At 37.7% G+C, this 18,991-nt stretch overlaps 1 protein-coding gene across 1 annotated transcript in view; it reads right to left on the reverse strand.

The window, feature by feature from the left end:
• Positions 1–18,991, reverse strand: part of PNPase (polyribonucleotide nucleotidyltransferase 1) — a 108,631-nt gene that overhangs the window by 16,380 nt on the left and 73,260 nt on the right. The window contains exons 6-8 of the mRNA XM_067156551.2: positions 15,119–15,306; positions 11,972–12,095; positions 4,244–4,477 (exon numbers count right to left, since the gene is read on the reverse strand). Coding sequence (XP_067012652.2) covers positions 4,244–4,477; positions 11,972–12,095; positions 15,119–15,306 — 546 coding nt within the window. The remainder of the gene's footprint in view (positions 1–4,243; positions 4,478–11,971; positions 12,096–15,118; positions 15,307–18,991) is intronic.

Raw genomic sequence — 18,991 nt, forward strand, 5'->3', positions numbered from 1 at the left:
ATATTGACCTTTTAATTTAACTTGATGTGTCTATGTCAGGTAGTGCTGTCAATTCTCTAGTGCAATGATCCATTTCTACTGGTAATGTTTATCATGTGGTGTCCTGTTCTGGTACTACTTACCTTCTTGTTGTTTCTGATACTTGACGCGTGTGGTCAAGTTGTAATTAGGTGGAATCTAAATTTATTGGTGAAGTTTTCCTTCTTCACGCCTGTGGTTTCGTTGGACTGGTTAAGGTAGTCACTGCTAGTTAGCTGCTACCCCCTTGCATACATCTTCCTTGGTATCTGCAAAGTGAATTTCTGCTCTAGTATTGTTATTTTTGTAACTTCCTCAGATGGCTAGTGTCATGCATGTAGTGGATCTGCTGGTTCTGGTTGGTGGGTGTCAGTTTTAGCCCTGTGCTTGAATGTAAATTTTCACTATTCCTGACTTTTCATCTGCTAGTTCTGGTTGGTTACTGTATGTTTTGCTGCTTGGTCATTCCTACTTGTAAAATCCGTACTCTGTTACTGGTGTTACCTGATCATTGTGTGAGCTTGTTTCTGGATTCTTGGTGTGGATGATGGCTGGCTTAATGCTGAAATGATCATTCGTTTGTATCGTGTTTTCATTCTGGGATTTTGGTTGTGGGTTTTGCAGGTGTCATGTGGGCAGTGGTACTCATTTGTTTACCTAAAATCGTGGAATCTGCTCCTAAATTCATATTTGCTTTTATTACTTCCTTTCTGTTCTTTTTGCTATGGATTATGGGAGTGTACCAGGTAAACATTGTCAGCCTGGTGTGCAATGTTACTAGTTTGGTTGATTGTGGGATCCTCGAAATTGATCTGATGTCTTCTCTAATGTAACTGTGTGCCAATCTGTTATCGTGTGTCCATGCCTTGGCCAGTATATTTATTTATCCTTGAGTCCTCGTGTAGGCAAGGTGTTTGCGAGTCAGTATGGGATGTCTCGCAGGTGATTCAGTTCACATTATTATTAGCCCAAGATTTTCTTGAAAGCCATTAGGGCATTTGTGGTCATTTCATGGATGTACATTGGCTTCGACCATGTTTTCGTTTGATATCCTGTGATATGAAAAACTTGTATACTGAGATGTGTTTCCCTTGCGCCCTTTGGCTGTTTATGTGTAGTCCCAGTCAATCCAACTTATTTACATAATCTACTCCTTATTTTATGCCTTGGTCCGTTCATCTGGTTTACTTCCTCTTGTAATTTGGTTGCTTGTAACTCAAACCGGCATGTTCTCGCAATATGATATTGTCGCTTGGTTGTCATCTGACTGTTCTGGGTTCTATTCCAGTGAGTATGGGATCATTTGGGATAGCTCCTGGTCAGTTGTTAAAATTCCTTGTCTGTCATTCGGGTATGGGACCCAATTGACTGATTGAAGGTTTTTCTCCATCAACTCTAGAGCTTTATGATCGTGTCGCCAACCATTTCTGCATCATTTATGTTTTATTATATCCCGTGAATTCCGACTGGCTGGAAGGGTGTCTGTGTTGATTGGCATAATCTCACAGGGTGGACTGTCATTATGCCACCATATTAGTAGTCCTGGGTTATCCAAAGGTTCTTTGAACACTTGATGGTCTTTGTAGAACACCTGTGCTCATCGTTTTCAAAGATTACTTATATGGAGTGGAAATTTCCTTGAATTTTGCCTCTTATTTAAGCTGTTTTGAGTTGGTTCTGGCTGAACTCTAATACCATTTTCATTTCTTGTCATGTTGTCTTTTCATTTCTTGTCATGTTCTCTATCATCCTTTCTGTAATTGTCGGCTGTCATGTGGTTGTTGACCTGGGTAACTGTTGCAGGGTGATCTCTTGCGGACACACTTTGAGCACTCCCCTTCACCTTTTTATGCATGCAAAGTCTCCAGTTATTGCCATTGTTTCTTTTGTTATTCTGGGTCAGTTTCCGTGTGATCTCTGCGTTATGGTTATGGATGATTTGGGTACTGTGTTTGCTGTTTCTTGTTTGCTCCCTTTCTGCCTTCCATTATCTGCTGAGCTATGTGTTTATTGTGTAGCTTGTGGTATAAATGAGTTGATTGTAGTGGGTGAATTCTGTCCGTCACGCGGTGTGATAATCCATCGTAGTTTCCCTCCCAGAATCCTCCGTCGTTTCATTATTTCTGATGTGTATCGTGTTTCCCTACTGATCCGTATGTCTGGTCTGTTAAATTATGTAAGATGTTGAAGAATGCTAAGTAATTTCATGTAAAAATGAATGTGGATAACTATTCGACAATGGTCTTCGACCATGTATTGGGTGTTTCATTGACCTTGGTTGCCTTATAAAAATTTTGACCTTGTTGTGGGCAAAATTTCTGTTGTTTTCCTTTGAATCCTATAAACCATCATCTGTATTCTATACTGTTACTCGATTCTCTGATATGTTATTTCCCTTTTACTTAATACTAAATTTTTGGGAACATTCAGTTTGTTATGTCCTCTTTCCTTGGTATATAATGGTTACATTAATTCTAATATTATAAGATTATCAAGAATTATTAGACCTATTTTAGTTCTTCAAATCAGTAATAGTAATTTACTTCCTTGTGAGGAAGAAAGTGTAATACTTTGTAGCAATATGTGTAGAATTTCTAAGGTCACTGCCGAGTATGGTAAATGAACTGAACTCAAGTTAACGTTGTCACGTGTGTGATTTCAACCTTGAAGTTAAAATTTGGGGAAAAGTCTCTTGTCATTGTAAGTGTCTGTGCTTACTACTACCCCCATGAACTTTCTAAAACACTATTACAAGTGGGAAACCCGTTTCAAAACTAAGTGAATGTGATAGGACCATTTTGGTTCCTCATTATCTACTGGACTGTACTTGTTCCCTCACTTTCTGCTTTCTTGTTCCTGTTGCAGTTGTGCGCACGTTTTTCTTGGAGCTGCCGCGCAAGAAGCTAAGTTGGACCTGTGCATCTTAAAACCTGTGTCATTGGAGCTCAACACTTGGTGCTGAATTTTGCAAGTCATATGTCTGTTTACACCTGGTGCATTGTGCGCTGTATTTACTGGCCATTCATACCCCATCTTCCTGCACATTGAACAGTCCGTGCTATGCCCGGTGTTGCTCTTTCGATGTCATCTACTACCAAGTAAGACTGTTCCAAAAGTTTATTGTGATTGCATGAAAAGAAGTATAGTCGATGTCATAGATAAACTGTGTTACTACTATTGTGACGCCTTAATAATTGAACTTACATTGTGGCCTACGCCAGGCTCATTGGACGCGACTGTGTTCTGAGTCACGTTGGAACTACTTCTAGTGGATGTACTGTACTCAACATGCTACTTCTTGGCCCCCAGGTGTCCTTTTTCAGGCAGGGATGTCCGAGGCGTTAATAATGTAAAATATACAAATATATATAATTTGGAATATGAACATTATAAGGGACATATCTTTTATGGCGTGTCTTGTGGGCACGGCTCATCTCAAGTGGTATTTGCCTTGTGCATTTGATCATATGACGCAGACAATCTACAGTGCAAAGGCGCACGGAACATTGGTCTACTTGTTCTACTACTCATTTTATATGTGGCTATTGGGACATTTTGTTCCAAGCTGTCAGCAGAGAGACTGCATGGAATAACAATGGTAGACATTTTTTTACAACTTGCTTTACATCGCACCGACACATGGCGACAATGGGATAGGAAAGGCCTAGGAGTGGGAAGGAAGCGGCCTGGCCTTAATTAAGGTACAGCCCCAGCATTTGACTGGCCTTAATTAAGGTACAGCCCCAGCATTTGACTGGTGTGAACATGGGAAACCATGGAAAAACCATCTTCAGGGCTGCTGACAGTGGGGTTCGAACTCACTATCGCCTGGATGCAAGCTTACAACTGCGCGGCCCTAACCGCACGGCCAACTTGGTAGACAAAGTGAAGTTTTATAAATTGGGAAAGATCATAACATGAAGATAAAGTTGGGATTCAAGAGGACAAAGCGATGTAAATATTGATTTATGGCGGGAATTAGGGATTGGAACAGGTAACAACTGATAGGAAAACTGCTACTTGGGCAAAGAGTCCTAAATGCAGATCAGCTGTGATTGATTTGAACCTACGTTGACCTGATGTACTACTTTTGAAGTGCTCCACAATACTCCTGAGTTAATGAGGAATGCACTAACAAGTTTCACTGTATTATCCCCAGCTCTATGCTGTTCATTGACAAGATCTTTTTACTCTTGAATTAATAAATTAAGACATTACTACTCACCTTTCTTTGATCAAGCTGAGAGTTATGAAGCAAAGCAGGTGTCATCGATGGATATAATGTGACTAGTACACCTACATCCCGAATTTCAACAATCTTGGCAGTATAAATACCACCAAACTCTAATACAGGTTCACGTTCAGTTGTGAGGAATTCTTCTATCATTTCCTTAGCTTCATCCATTGCGCTTTGATTGGGAGCAAACATCAAGAATGTATTATCTTCATCTTGACTTATCTGGAAAGAAATTTAAAAAAAAAAAGTGTTTTCTTCTTTTACATATTTAATAATACTTCTCTAATTCTTAGATTATTGTGATATATGGGAAGGCAATAAAAAAAAAGCAACACAATTCATAACTTGCCTTGATCTACAACTGTATTTCCAAAGGACTTAACTAAAATAAAACATAGGTGACATAATGAAATTAAAACTAAGATATAACACATGACTGTTCTAAGATGCTAATACAGTAAAATGTCACTGTAAGGAACGCCAGTTTAACAAAATGTTCAGAATAGTGAACTTATTTTTAAGGCCCCTTCCCTTTTCCCTATTTAACATGTGTTAAATTATTTCATTGTAACGAATTTTGAACTTTAAGTATAACGAATTAAAATGTAGGCTTTTTCTTCAAAATATAATTTAAATTCATCCCATTTTAATCAGCGGGTATATCGCACAACATATTTCTATACAGCTAATACCAGACGGCACACTCTATATAATGAAAAAAACTACAACCTGTTTTCCAGTCATTGACCGGGTCAGGGATGGAATGAATGAAACAGATATAGGCTATTAGTACGATGGGGTCGCCACTCCCAAACACTCTATACAATACACAGACGAAACTACCCGGTTACGAATCGGGGGGAAAGTAAGCAAAAACATCACAATTCTGACGAGCGGGTTGCCTACCCAACATCTCGTGAAGATTATCTTATTCAGTTGCAGTGTACCGGTACTGAACATCATTACAGTAAAGCCTCGTTAATTCGAAGTCACTGGGACGCAAAAATCGGAGTTCGAATTAACTGTCAACTCTTAATTCAGAAATGCCAACCCTTGTCGCATCACAAAATATTCTAAGACCTGTTACTGCATGCAATTAACTTTGATTCACAGTTTAAACCTTTCAAATGTCATGGAGAAAACTAATTCCAAAATGTACCCAACAAGGTGCATTTACAGTATTCAGATAATGAACTTGGATAACTCATTGACAAACATAACCTCACGCAATGAAAGAAAAACAAAGCATGATTCAAAGATGAGGAGAAATCTATGCTGGCTCTCATGTGCAAGTGCTTTATTCATTGGATTACTGTATTGCATGCATTTTATATGCCCTGTACTTAAAACATCGTGGCTTATCAAAGTTTCCTATGACGAGGGGATAAAGTCTCTCGCTTCCGCGTTCATTGCAATACAGTGCAATGACCCCAACCCGGGTGGCACTTCTCTCCTTTAAAGTCATAAGTCTGTTTGGGTTAAGCATTAAAAGAAACGATGCAGTTTCATCGGCACTGACAATATCGTTTGGTGCGTACGAATTGATTATATGAGCCACGTTTTTTCGCCAACTGAAGCGGATAAATTTTAAATTTATGTTACTCTATAAAATACTATTTTTTAAAAATGTAACGGCAGTTTTGAATTAAAATCTGAATTTTGGTAATGGGGCCGACATTGTTCTTCGAATTATGAATTATCCGTATTTTAAATTAAACAACTGAAATAACATGCAAAACCATACCTCATGTTTCCGGGAACAAATTCTTCTAATTAGGTGAATTTTGAAATAACCGATTTCGATTTATCGAGGTTCTTCTGTATGTAGGACTAATTTCTTATACATAAAGAACAAATTAAAGCCAATTTTCTATTAAGAAAATACCGGTATCTTCAAATATTGGATTACAGTATTCTCGTTTACAGGATACAGTTCTGGTGGCCATTTTCCATACATGTACACGATTGGTTGAGCTGGATGTCGGTTTCAAAGTAATCAATACGTAAGAAGTAATGCTATCGGCTGGGTAGTAACGCCACATTTAAAATCAACCAATGAACATTGCGGTTTTATGCCTCTACCTTCAGTACTGCATTCTGTTTATTCATGTCTCACGAGGCGTTCGTTGCTTATCTTTTGTTCATGAAGCAATGTGTGCATTAGTTAACTCTTTCGCCAATAAGGATCAAAAGGAGCAAAAGCAGTTTTCTTTAAAAGAAAAGTGTGAAATACTTCGGGAAGTGGAGAAAGGTGGAAAAAAAAGGAGAAATAGCGAAGAAGTATGGCATCAGTCCTTTAACACTATCTACTTTTCTAAAACAGAAAAGTAGGATAGAGCAGAATACTGATGCTGATGCCCTTGGCCCGCAGTGAAAGAAGATGAGGACAGCAGACTATGAGGAGGTGGACAAAGCCGTTTATACGTGGTTTGTCGAAATGCGGACCAGAAACATTCCTGTCAATGGCCCACTGTTATGCAAGCGTGCATGATCCTTTGCACGTACACTTGGATTTCTGGAATTTATGGGGAGTACTGGTTGGCTTCATAGGTTCCGGGAAAGATAAGGCATTTCCCACAAGGTTGTAAAGGGTGAAGCAAACAGTGTCCCAAAGGAAGTTGCATCTTCATGGCGGATGGAGACACTATCAGCTGCCTTGAAGAAATATTCGCTGGCGGATATTTATAATGCAGACGAGACTGCATTATTATTTGCAAATTAATGCCAAACCAAATCCCTGAATTCAAGGGAAATAAGTGTTTTGGGGGCAAAAGTTCAAAATAACGGATAACGGATCTTTTGTGGACCAACTACACAGGGAGAGATAAACTGAAACCTCTCATAATTGGGAAGTTTTGGAAGCCAAGGTGCTTCAAGGCAGTACAACATCTGCCCTGTGAATATAGGCACAACAAAAAGGCATGGATGACATCAGTGATCTTCGAAGAGTGGCTGTTGTGCCTGGAACGTTGGATGAAGGCCGAAAAGAGGAGAATTCTTCTCATCCTAGACAACTGCTCCTCTCACAATGGTGTACCTCATCATTTAGAGCATGTGAAAGATATATTTTTGCCTCCAAATACTACCTCACTTCTGCAACCACTGGATCAAGGGATAATTCACGTGGTGAAGCGGCATTACCGAGCTTGTGTGGTCAGGTGTATGCTATGTAACATTGCTCAGAGAGAGACGTTAATGTCAACTTATTGGAAGCAATGCAGATGTTCAGTACTGCATGGAGATCACTGAAAGAAAAGGCAATCAGGAACTGCTTTAGAAAAGCTGGAGTGGTTTATGGAGAAGACAACATCGCAGAAAGTGAAGAGTTGGATACAGAAACTGAGGACAACTGGAAGCATTTGTGTGAAAAGTTGGATGTGCCAACAAGTGTAAATCTTACTGATTATGTCAACGTGGACTATGATGTGTTAGTGGAAAAGGAAATCACTGAAGAAGAGATTGTGGCAGATATTATAAGTGACAGGAATCCGTGTGATGATGAGGTGGAAGAGGAAGATGTGCCTCAAAGTGTTCAACAGAGTGACTCTTGTGCAGGCAACAAACATGGCACGTAGTCTTCAGGATTTTCTTCTGTTACGAAGTGATGTGCCAGAATCTGTGTTAAATTCTAGTGCAGTGGTTGCTGACTACCTTGAATATTTGTCTGTGTCTGGGAGTGTTCAGAAGAAAATCACAAACTTTTTCAAAAAATAAAGTCTAGGAGATAATGTACCAGTACAGGGTAAAATTTGAGATGTTGAAAACTTCTTGCTATTACCTATACTTTATATCATTACTTCATGTAAATATATGTATCCTAATTTACCTCTCATTTAATAAATACAGTATTAAGGTTTTTTATGTGTAAATTTGGGTTGAAATAACGTAGATTCTTCAACACGTTTAGCAATGGGCAAGTGCTTAAGAATTGACTTATTTCAGTATAACAAAATTTCACTATAACAAATTATAACGATCTATCGGCACGAGAGGTTATGGTGAGAATGCTCATGGCGCCAATACATCGGCTCTGTCCTATTTAGGGATTTTGGTCATTTGCGTGGCTGTTAAATGGTAACAACTGATCGTGACAGTAAATTAAAGTGTTGAATTTGCGTTTTACTCTACAGATATATCCACCAGCCCTACAAAATATTTTTATTTTAGACAAATGAAACCTGTTGACCGTGAATGTTTATGTTGTGGTTATTTGAAGTTTTTATTGCATGGATCTGTTTTGGTTGGCTTATGAATACAACAATCTGATCTTGCTATCAGTTTAGTTTAGAGTTTATTTTGTTTCTTTGGTATATCGTGTGTTCACTGTACTTTGCGATCTATTACTTTACACTTTCCCATTACTCTGCTGTTGCACATGCTTGGGTCATCTTTTTATCGTAATCGCTAGGCCAAATTCTAGGCAGAATGAGGCCGATATCCTTGAATATTTCAGATGATTTACACAGTAATAATGACCTCCTTTTGCCGAAAGTGATTCCCGTTATGTGGAAAGTGAAACAGTCACAGCTGCTCACCGTGCATTGGACCACGAGGACCTGACATCAATGACAGTTACGTATACAGTGAATAGCTTTGTGCCATGCTTTCTGAGTGAATTGTAGCACACACATCGTATTGATATAAAATTATACAGAATTAAATGTCCTTTCTTTCAGGTCTAATAGTAAAGAAGAAAGACGTGTTAATGTCTGATCTTTCTGTCACTGAAAAACATAATTTATTTTTTTAAATCTATTTTCAATGTTTAGTAATTTTTTTTGACTTTCCCAATAATAATACGTCCAAGGTATATTAATTTCTGAAATACTCATAGTTTCCTGTATAAGTGTGATTTACTTTATTTTAATATATATATAACTGTTTATGTGATGATTTTTTTGTAATTTGGTTGGAAAATCACAAAAATCAGTTTGAGCTTCTTTGAGCAAAACTCCTGCATATAGGCTGAGTACAGCTTATAAATCTCATGTTTATCCCGTATTGGCTCAACCCTAAGGTTAAGTTATGAGTAGGTTCCCACCTTCCAATACTTATCAATTTCTGTATAATAGGTTTATTAATTACATAATATAAACCATCTTAATCTCTAGTACATGTTTCGTTCCGATTATGGAACATCTTCAGCTAAAATTTGACAAAATGGCAAGACAATTAAAACACATTGATGTTATTATGATACAAAAGCTAAAAGATATGACAGAATGGCACGAAGATTAAAACATATGATTATGATGATGAAATAAAGTTCATTCATGTTGGTTAAAAACTCAACAAATTAGTGTTCAAGTGACGAAGTAAAATCGGCGATAAGGGTCTTCTTTATGTTGGAGACGTGTACATTTTGTTAATCTTGAAGATAAATTGGAGAAATACAAGATTTTCTCAACGTATGTTTATTGGGGGAACTCTTGATAAAACAACCGTAGTTGAAGTTGAGTTGTGGTTAGATTATTAAAATGAGTCTGAAACGAGAAACGAGAAAAGAATGAGTGAAATAGAGGATATTTTAAGGAGAAAACCTTGTTAAAAATGTATGTTCGCGAATAAAGGATAATGGAGTTGATTACCTTATAGTCAGTCGTGTCGTATTTGACGTCCTCCCTTATGTCGTGTTGTTAACTGACTGAGTCCTGTGTACGTATGTAAGGCACTTGCGGTGGGCGGGGAGTATCGGAAGGGGAGGTAAGTGACATGAGGAGAGCGGGTGAAATGTTGTGTAGGGTGGAGCTAATGTGATAGGCTAGGAGAAACGGAAGGAAAAGTAGGGGGACTATTGTGTAGGGTGGAGCTAATCGGAAGGAGGTATGTTGGTTGTTTGTTGGGATCCTTTTTGATGGTTTTTCTAGATGAGTCTAATTTGGTAGCCTCTTCTAATAATATATTTATATTTTCCGTGATTTCGTTAACATTCTGGTTGGGATTTCGTTTCTGATCAATTTCAATATAGAGAGATTTGGAATTTAATCCAGGCTTTTGGCACACAATCTAGTGATTAGAAATATTGTATACCACCACCTCCCCTACCCTGCCGGCCAACATTCTGATGGTGAAATTTTTTTCGACCAATGGGACTCGAACCGGCTAAACTCGGTGTCAGACTGTTTAGACTTCAGCGCCTTAACGATCATGGCCACCAGGCGGGCTATCTACTTTTATATCTATAAAATCAAAAATAAGTTTGTTTGTTATACAACTCTACACACCTCCACTGATTAATAATAAAATTTACACCAAGGTCAAATTCAAATTTTAACTCCATGCTGAAAGGGGGCAAAATCAAAAATAACCATACAACAGGCAAAATATTGAAGCTGTCATAGAACGACTGAACACAGCTCAATTTACACTGGAACTGTGAGAAAAAGTCTTTTGTGTGTACCAGAGGGACCCCAAAAACACATTTTAAGGCCCTAAAATCAACTGTTTCCAAAGTATGTCAAAAAGCTACCTGTTCTTGGAATATTTCAAAACATGACCAGCCATAACCTGCTGACGCCATTTCAAGATGCACCATTCAACTCAACATAAACTTTCAGTGCATTAGGTCGTGTTCAGTGCATACTATTATAGTACGTACCAAAGAGATGTTAAGTACGGAACGAAAATGGCCAACCGGGCACCAGTGGGATCCAAACCCACAATCTTCTAATTCTGCAATGGATGTTCTTACCAGTTGAGGTCATATTTGTTTTGTGGGAAATGGCCTAAGCTACAGCTCCAGTTGTACTCAAAATAAACTTTAGACACATTAGGTCATCTTCAGTACATAAATAGTTACGAGGCAGTGTCCAAAAAATGGTGGGGCTAACTTCAACAACTGCTTATTTTGTGGTGCCATCTCTTGATGTCCTCAAAAATCACTTCTTTGAGGCCTGCTGCAACAACTTACATTACAAATTGGCAATTGAAATTTGCAATTCATTCTCTGGATAATTAACGTAATAATGTTTACCATACGGCACTGTAATGATGATTTTGCAGTTAGAAAAGATGTACAATGTTAACGAATCAATATCAATAATTTGCAATAAGTTCAAGAAGTAACAATCAATAATTTGCAATAAGTTCAAAAAATACCAAACAGCACAACAATAATAGTTGAAGCCATTTACGCAGATTATATTGTATTACTTTTAAGAATATGATTCCATATTTTTTCTTACTTTTTTTTTTTTTGCTAGGGGCTTTACGTCGCACCGACACAGATAGGTCTTATGGCGACGATGGGATAGGAAAGGCCTAGGAGTTGGAAGGAAGTGGCCGTGGCCTTAATTAAGGTACAGCCCCAGCATTTGCCTGGTGTGAAAATGGGAAACCACGGAAAACCATCTTCAGGGCTGCCGATAGTGGGATTCGAACCTACTATCTCCCGGATGCAAGCTCACAGCCGCGCGCCTCTACGCACACGGCCAACTCGCCCGTTTTTTTTTTCTTACTATCTTAACTTAAAAAGTTTGGAACATGACAGGTGGTAAAGACAAAAAGGGTGAGAAACTTTGGTCTAAAAGGATTACCCTGAAAATGCTTATGCATCAGTCATTTACTGTATTCACAGTAACAAACTACACATCAAGTCTTCTAGGTTTTTGATCCTACCATTTAAAGAATAGATAACTGGAGGTGAACAGAGATGACATTCCAGTAATTCAAGATAGGTAATTGAAAGAGAATGAGAAATTTCACTTTAAATCTTACCTGTACTCCTGTTTGTACCATGAGTTTCTTCAAGTTACTGCCTCCAAGTCCTAAAAATTTGGATCGCTTATGAGCTGGAATTTCCAATTTTTCAGAGACAGGCCAGTTTTCTTTCTTGGCTTTCCTGATAAAATAAATTAATTTCTATTCAGAACAGCTTCAATATACAAGACAAACATTGAACATAACAAATTATATGCGAATACAATTTCAATGTAGATTTCAATCCATCAATCATCTCAACAAGAATACAGTAGAACCTCGATTATACGTCCCCGGAAACTATGTGTTCCTGTATTATTTGTTCAAATTACGTGGTCCCGTGAGCATCCTAATTAGATCACGTTGTAAAAATCCCGTATTATCCGTTCCTCGAAGAAACGATTTCCCGGATCAACTGTCCAGAAATTTCAGTCCCATTAACGCTAAATACTCAATCACGTGTTTTTCAAGAAACTATCTCACGAAAGGACGGCTACGGCATACTTACTGTACTGGAAAAGCAATCGGCGGCGAACTTGCATAAGGGACCATCTTAGCATCACATTCCGGTGGTATTGTTTAGAGAATCCGAGGAAATCATAAAGCAGAGTGTGTCCACAACAATTGGAAGGAGGCAGAGCGCATTTCTTCCATAGCTCTACTTGAACACGAAACGAATTTCGTCAAATGTTCGTACTTGCAAAACATCTAGATTACGGTATGTCCAGGGTTAGATGTTTATTTTTGTATTTTCTTTGAGTGTATCGCCGAACAGGATTTCGGCATTTCCCTCAGGGCACGGTATAGTCACTGGGCTTTCAGGCAGGAATCAAAACTGCTCCTTCTTAAGTAACACAAATTTACAGTAGTATTTTAATATTATCATACACGATTATGTTATCGAGATCAGAACAGACATTGCACCTTACATACATAAAGGCATGGGAGGTTTTGAGATTGCCTATTACTGTTTTCATCCTAATATAAGACTGGGAATTTCACGTTTTTGTGTTAAAATGTTGTGAAAACTGCAGTCGTTTTATTTGCGCATTTAAAGCTTTGTATCATTTCGCACTTGTACTGACTTGTACAGCAAGCGCGCTTTCCAGCTGAACTTAAGGTCCCGAATAATCGTAATTTCGGAAGTATTAATGATATTTCTTTTCTTTCCAGTTTGATTATGATTAATGACGGGCAGAACTGAATTTAATACATTTGAGAACTTGAAGATCGAAACTTACATTCGAAACCATATTCTCGAGTTCAACATAACCTTGAAAAATCGATGTAGGCCTAATTTACGAGGTACAAGATTTACATAAACTGACTATGAACAGTATACCGGTGACCAAATTACAATGGAAGATTAAAAAAAGAGGATTTTGCCATCATGTTGGGCGCTTTTATGTCTAATGTGCTTTATTTTATTAGATCAGAGATAGAGAATTAAAAACAACTTGTGGTCGATTGTTGTTTGGCTTGTCATTGCGGGTACCTATTAGATTTTCCGAAGAGATTGGCTCTGGCTGATCAAAGTTGCTGAAATGAAAGAAGTTTTCAGAAGAAACTGTCAAAGTTTCCCCGGTAAAACTGAATGTAAAGTTTCCAGATTTTTAAGCCACGTACTGGTAATTAATGTTTGAAGCCGGCCCCGCGGTCTAACTTGCCTGCTTCTCACCCGGAGGGCCCGGGTTCGATTACTGGCCAGGTCAGGCATATTTACCTCGATATGAGGGCTGGTTCCAGGTTCAGTCATTCTACGATTACCTTTAATTGAGGAGCTATTGAATGGTGAGATGGCGGCCCCAGTCTAGAGAGCCAGGAATAACGGCCGATAGGATTCGTCACACTGATCATGCATCACCTCGCAATCTGCAGGCCTTCGGATCGAGGGCGGTCGCTTGGGGCTGTAGTTTGGTTTGGTTTAAGGGTGTTTGTTAAGTATACATATTTCATTTTTGTGATGTTTGGTCAAATTGTTGATGGTTCATTCTTTCCCGGATTTTCCGTTTTCCCGTGTTGTACGTTTTTTTTTTTTTTTTCGTGGTCCCTCCAAAAACGGAGAATCGAGGTTCCACTATATTTTGGAATCAAATTCACAGCAATATTTACCACAAATTCAGCCTGTAAACTAAGATGTAATACTAATACTGGTAAGACAGAAAACAGGATCCCTTTTCACACATAATGTCTAAAGGTTGCCGTACACTGGACGCTATACTATAGGGCTGTACTACTGTATGAAGAGACATAATCTACCTGAAAATCACACCTATTAAGGAATCGAAAGATTGGCCTCCTAATCAATTCATATGAACAATATTTCTTTTACCAGTTGTATGGGTTTAAGTGGTGTTTAAGTTAAAACTTAAGATTAAAATTGCAAACCATCAGGTGGATTTTCTCTTTCAGATTTTATTATAAAACAAAAATCCAATACAATATCAAGTCTAACAATTGCCAATGAATGTTTTAACACAGAGTCTGCTGTGGTCTAGATAATGGTGTCCAGGATTTTGTTTATTCTTAGTAAGTTCAGCATCTCCTTAGGAATTGTCCCTCTAGTGACAATCATAAGGCCAATGACTTCCCATTTTGTAATCCATACTTCTTTCCAAGATCCTGTACAGAATGTGAATATATGTAAGATTGCACACTATAAAAATTACATAACGAGCTATAAGACTATTTAACTGCCAGCTATTTTTACAATAGATTTAAAGTGACATTTCTCACTCTCTTTCAACTACCTATCTTGAATGCTGGCCTGTCACATGATTCTGTGCTCAAAATCAGCACAGGCACAATGTGAATACAATAATGTGGAATATTTCATGTTGATGCTTCCAGTTTACTTTGTGATCTAAACATAGAGAGTTTAATAGAGGAAGTGAAGTGTCATACACATTTGTGGCAAATAACACACTTGTCTGCAGCATGGTCTGTGTTAATTCATGACCTGGCAGATTTAGCACAGGCCAAACACAGACCAATTTCTCTGACAACATTTACTTACGCACAACGATTACTCTCCATTTTGTCTGTACAAACATGGTCTGTAATGGCGTGTAAATATATGAGTGTGTAAAGATGCCTTTACTTTGAAAATTCAACGCATAGAGGAATCTTACCACAGCAAATTTCAAAGAATGCAGGGAGTCTTACCGTGGTTTGCTCAGAGTTTCATTCATTATATCAATTATCTTTGACTTTGCATCAGTAGCCTGTTGAATAGCTTCCATGACCACTTTAAGGGGCAGTCCAGGTATCTTAATATCTGCTTGAAGTGCAGTGATGCCTTTCTTTGTGCCTGCTAGTTTGAAATCCATATCACCCATGTAGTCCTCAATACCCTGTTGAGAAAAATATAAATCAAAGAATCATAATCCAAAAACAAATTACAGTATAAACAATACTGTAGAGCAGGGAAAGAAGGAACAACTTACTGAAAGAAGTATGAAATAGACACTCATATTACATAGTGATAACCTCCAGTAGAGCTACATCCCTCCCCCAGACATATTACTCTCGCTTTACTCTGACAAAAACCAATACAGATTTGCAATAGATTTTACAAAGTATGCTTAGAAAAATACAACTACAAAAGAAAAAAAAATACTTGAAGCAATTATAACCAACAGGAAAGACATTTTTAACAACTCTTTTCCATGACAATCTATTTTTACATCCCATAATTTCCATTTGCTATCAACATTAAAATAAGATTTCCTCTGTTATTACCTAACTGTGTTAATTCACTTTAATTTTCTCTCATTCTATAGCTAATGGAAACATGACTATGTTAAAACTTTAATATTTCTCTTTTATGTTTTCTTGAATTTTGCTTCCTTTTTCCATGTAGAACTAAATTCAACAGGCCCAGTAATCTGGTAGTTGTGTGATAAAGCTGATTTGGGAAGACTCACAAACTGTGATAAATGTTGCAGGAGTAAATCCTAGTACAGTTTGTCAGTAGTTGCACTGAATTCAAGGGAACCATATCGGTAGTTTCTCTAATGAGTTAAATATCTGTTCTACAGAAAAATTTCAGCATCTAGGCATTTCTTAATGATCTTCAGAAATTAAGTGATTTGAAACACATAACTCATGTTTTCTTTTTTTGAGTTGCAATCAAAATACTGTATTTGTTTGGGTTTTCCATTATACAATAAGAAGCAACATTCAATTTTGATTATATATATATATATACTGTACTACACAGTAAATATTATCAGCATTTTCAACATGTAAAGGAAAAGAAATAACCAAGAGCAAGGTCTATATTAAATTTGTGGTACTTGTTTTCTTCTTTTTCCTTAATTGCCTCCTTCCATCTACCATTCTGTGGTCATCTCAATTTTTCTTTACCCAGTTGTTCACTACAAGATATACAAGGCTGGAAAATGTGGACTTCCAAGCACTCCACTTTGTTGGTTTTTTTTTTTGCTTTATGTCGCACCAACACAGATAGATCTTATGGTGACGATCAGACAGAAAAGGCCAAGGAATGGGAAGGAAGCGGCTGTGGCCTTCATTAGGGTGTGCCTGGTGTGAAAATGGGAAATCACAGAAAACCATCTTCAGGGCTGCCGACAGTGCGGTTCAAACCCACTATATCCCGGATGCGAACTCACAGCTGTGCACTCCTAACCAAACGGCCAACTCGCCCGGTCCAAACTCCACTAAATCACTCTTCTTTGTTTTTGGAAGTCAGTAGAACAGGGAATATCAAGAAACTTACTAAAAAAAAGTACTGGCTTATTATTGTAGCTACAAAGGGAAACTGGTCCAAAGGTTATGCATAAAAATGTAATTTTATAATATGAATCCTATGCAAAAATGATTTAAATATAAACTAATAAAAGTAAGTGAATAGTATTACACAACATGCAACTTCTATTTATATACTTTGCAGTTCAAAGGCTTTGTAACATGGTTCCTGATCACATCAACTTTTTAATGACATTTCTTGCTCAACTGGCAGGTACAAATTTTATTGTAGAAAATTTGTCACAACAAAGTCACTGACACATTGATGGTCACATTCAGTATGCTGAAATTATGATCTGAACTTAACTCTTGAAAATACATTACGTTTTATCAATACTTGGAACTTCATACTTTTTTTTTTTTTACAATTAGTTTTACATTGCACTGACACAGATAGGTCTTATGATGATGATGATGATGATGGGATAGGAAAGGGCTAAGAGTTGGAAGGAAGCGGCCATGGCCTTATTTAAGGTACAGCCCTAGCATTTTCCATCATACTTAATTACAAACTATCCACTTCACTGCCATATCGATAATATAATATAATCAATATAAGAAAATATTTACACGCAATCGATACCTTTCTTTTATTCTGCCTTTGGCAATTTATAAAATCATTAAGAATAACAGGACGTTTCGATCGCTTTGTGATCATCATCACTTGCATACACAAAAGCTTAGATAGAAAGCATAAAGCAATCACATAGTTAAATCTTTGTGGACTTTAAAACTAATGTTAGTAAAGAACGTATGGGTTGGAGGGGGCGAGAGGTAGTATGCGATGGGGGGGGAGGAGGGTCGTTCACGGCACACCATGCATCCTGAACAGACTACAAAGGTCACTACTACACCACTGTGAACTGTGCATCAAAGTAGGAGTGAGAGTATATTGAACACCTACTGTAATCACACCACTGGGCGTACGGTTTCCTTTGTTCAGTATTTAATTCCATTTACAATGTTGTGATTGAAGGAATACACTCTCATGGACCGACAGCATTGCATCTTTGAGCATGTCAAATAATAAAATGAATGCATCAGATCTTTTCTCCTCTCAGCAGTAATTCATTTTAAGTTTAATGTCCTTGTAAAACCGGGTAACTAAATTTTTCATTTTTTTCCAAATTCATCTATCTGTTTTTGGGCTTCAATATTTTCTTCTTCTTAGCCTATGTGTCAGCCTTATGCCCGGTTAGGTGTTTTCTGAATTTATATTTTGGAGTGCTCAAGTGTTTTAGCCTCCATTTTCATTTGTTCCAGGCCTGTTCAGTACACCGTTAATATTTTTCTTTTTTCTTTTCTCTTTCCCTGTTCTGGCCGTGTACTATTTTCAGTCTCTGTTTACTTCGGGATCTTTCTGTCCTTTTTAGAGCATTCCTCCTCCATTAGATTATGGTAGCAAAGGTATTAGCTTATTAACTTATAAAAGCTGAGTGTATTTGCTGCTTTAAGCATTAGACATGTAAAATAAATGTAATCTCCTGGCCCAATAAAGGGCGTGTATAAAGTGATTGTAAACTGAACTCCTGGGTTCGAGTCCCGTCTAATTTAAATGTGTTCTAGAGGCTACCACTTCTTTTCTCAAATTTCTACCGACTCTACTTTTCCTGATTATGTACAGGCTAGCCTATTTTCATAATATATAACATATGAGACATACAGGTTGGAATCTATGACTAATTATTTCAAAATGGGAGTCCTCCTCCCAAAAATTGTTAATTATTATTATTATCATCGTATGACATATATAAGCATATTGTGTAAAAATATACAAAGAACATATAAATTAAAGTATAGAGGTAATTAAACTAGAATGTCCAGCTTCGACAACCAGTCCAACGCACTTGGTGTCAATTCATGCAGAGCCCGTAAACCGTCCTTAAATGCTGACAGTGGACAGCTCTCAACAACATGAAGCAATGTCTGCTTCTCAGTACCACACTCATATGCAGCACTTTCACAATATCCCCACTTTTTCATCATATATCAGCACTTGCCGTGGCCTGTTCTGAAACGGTTGAGTTTTGACCACACATGTTGAAGAAGATCGAAACTGGCACTTTCTTCATTGGGTCTTTAATCACAAAGGTGCTGGTGAGTGGACATTGTTCCCATCGCTGTCTCCATTCTGCTGTTACACTGAATTTCTCATAGGAGTGTAGATCAGTCCAGAGTGGATTCCGGCATTTTAACCTCATCACAGGTGGATTTCGTGAGGCATTGAACAAGAGTGAGTTCCTGTGTGCAAAGGTCTTCTTGAGCAAC

Source organism: Anabrus simplex, chromosome 1 (assembly GCF_040414725.1).
Source record: "Anabrus simplex isolate iqAnaSimp1 chromosome 1, ASM4041472v1, whole genome shotgun sequence".
In the NCBI taxonomy this organism is placed as follows: Eukaryota; Metazoa; Arthropoda; class Insecta; order Orthoptera; family Tettigoniidae; genus Anabrus; species Anabrus simplex.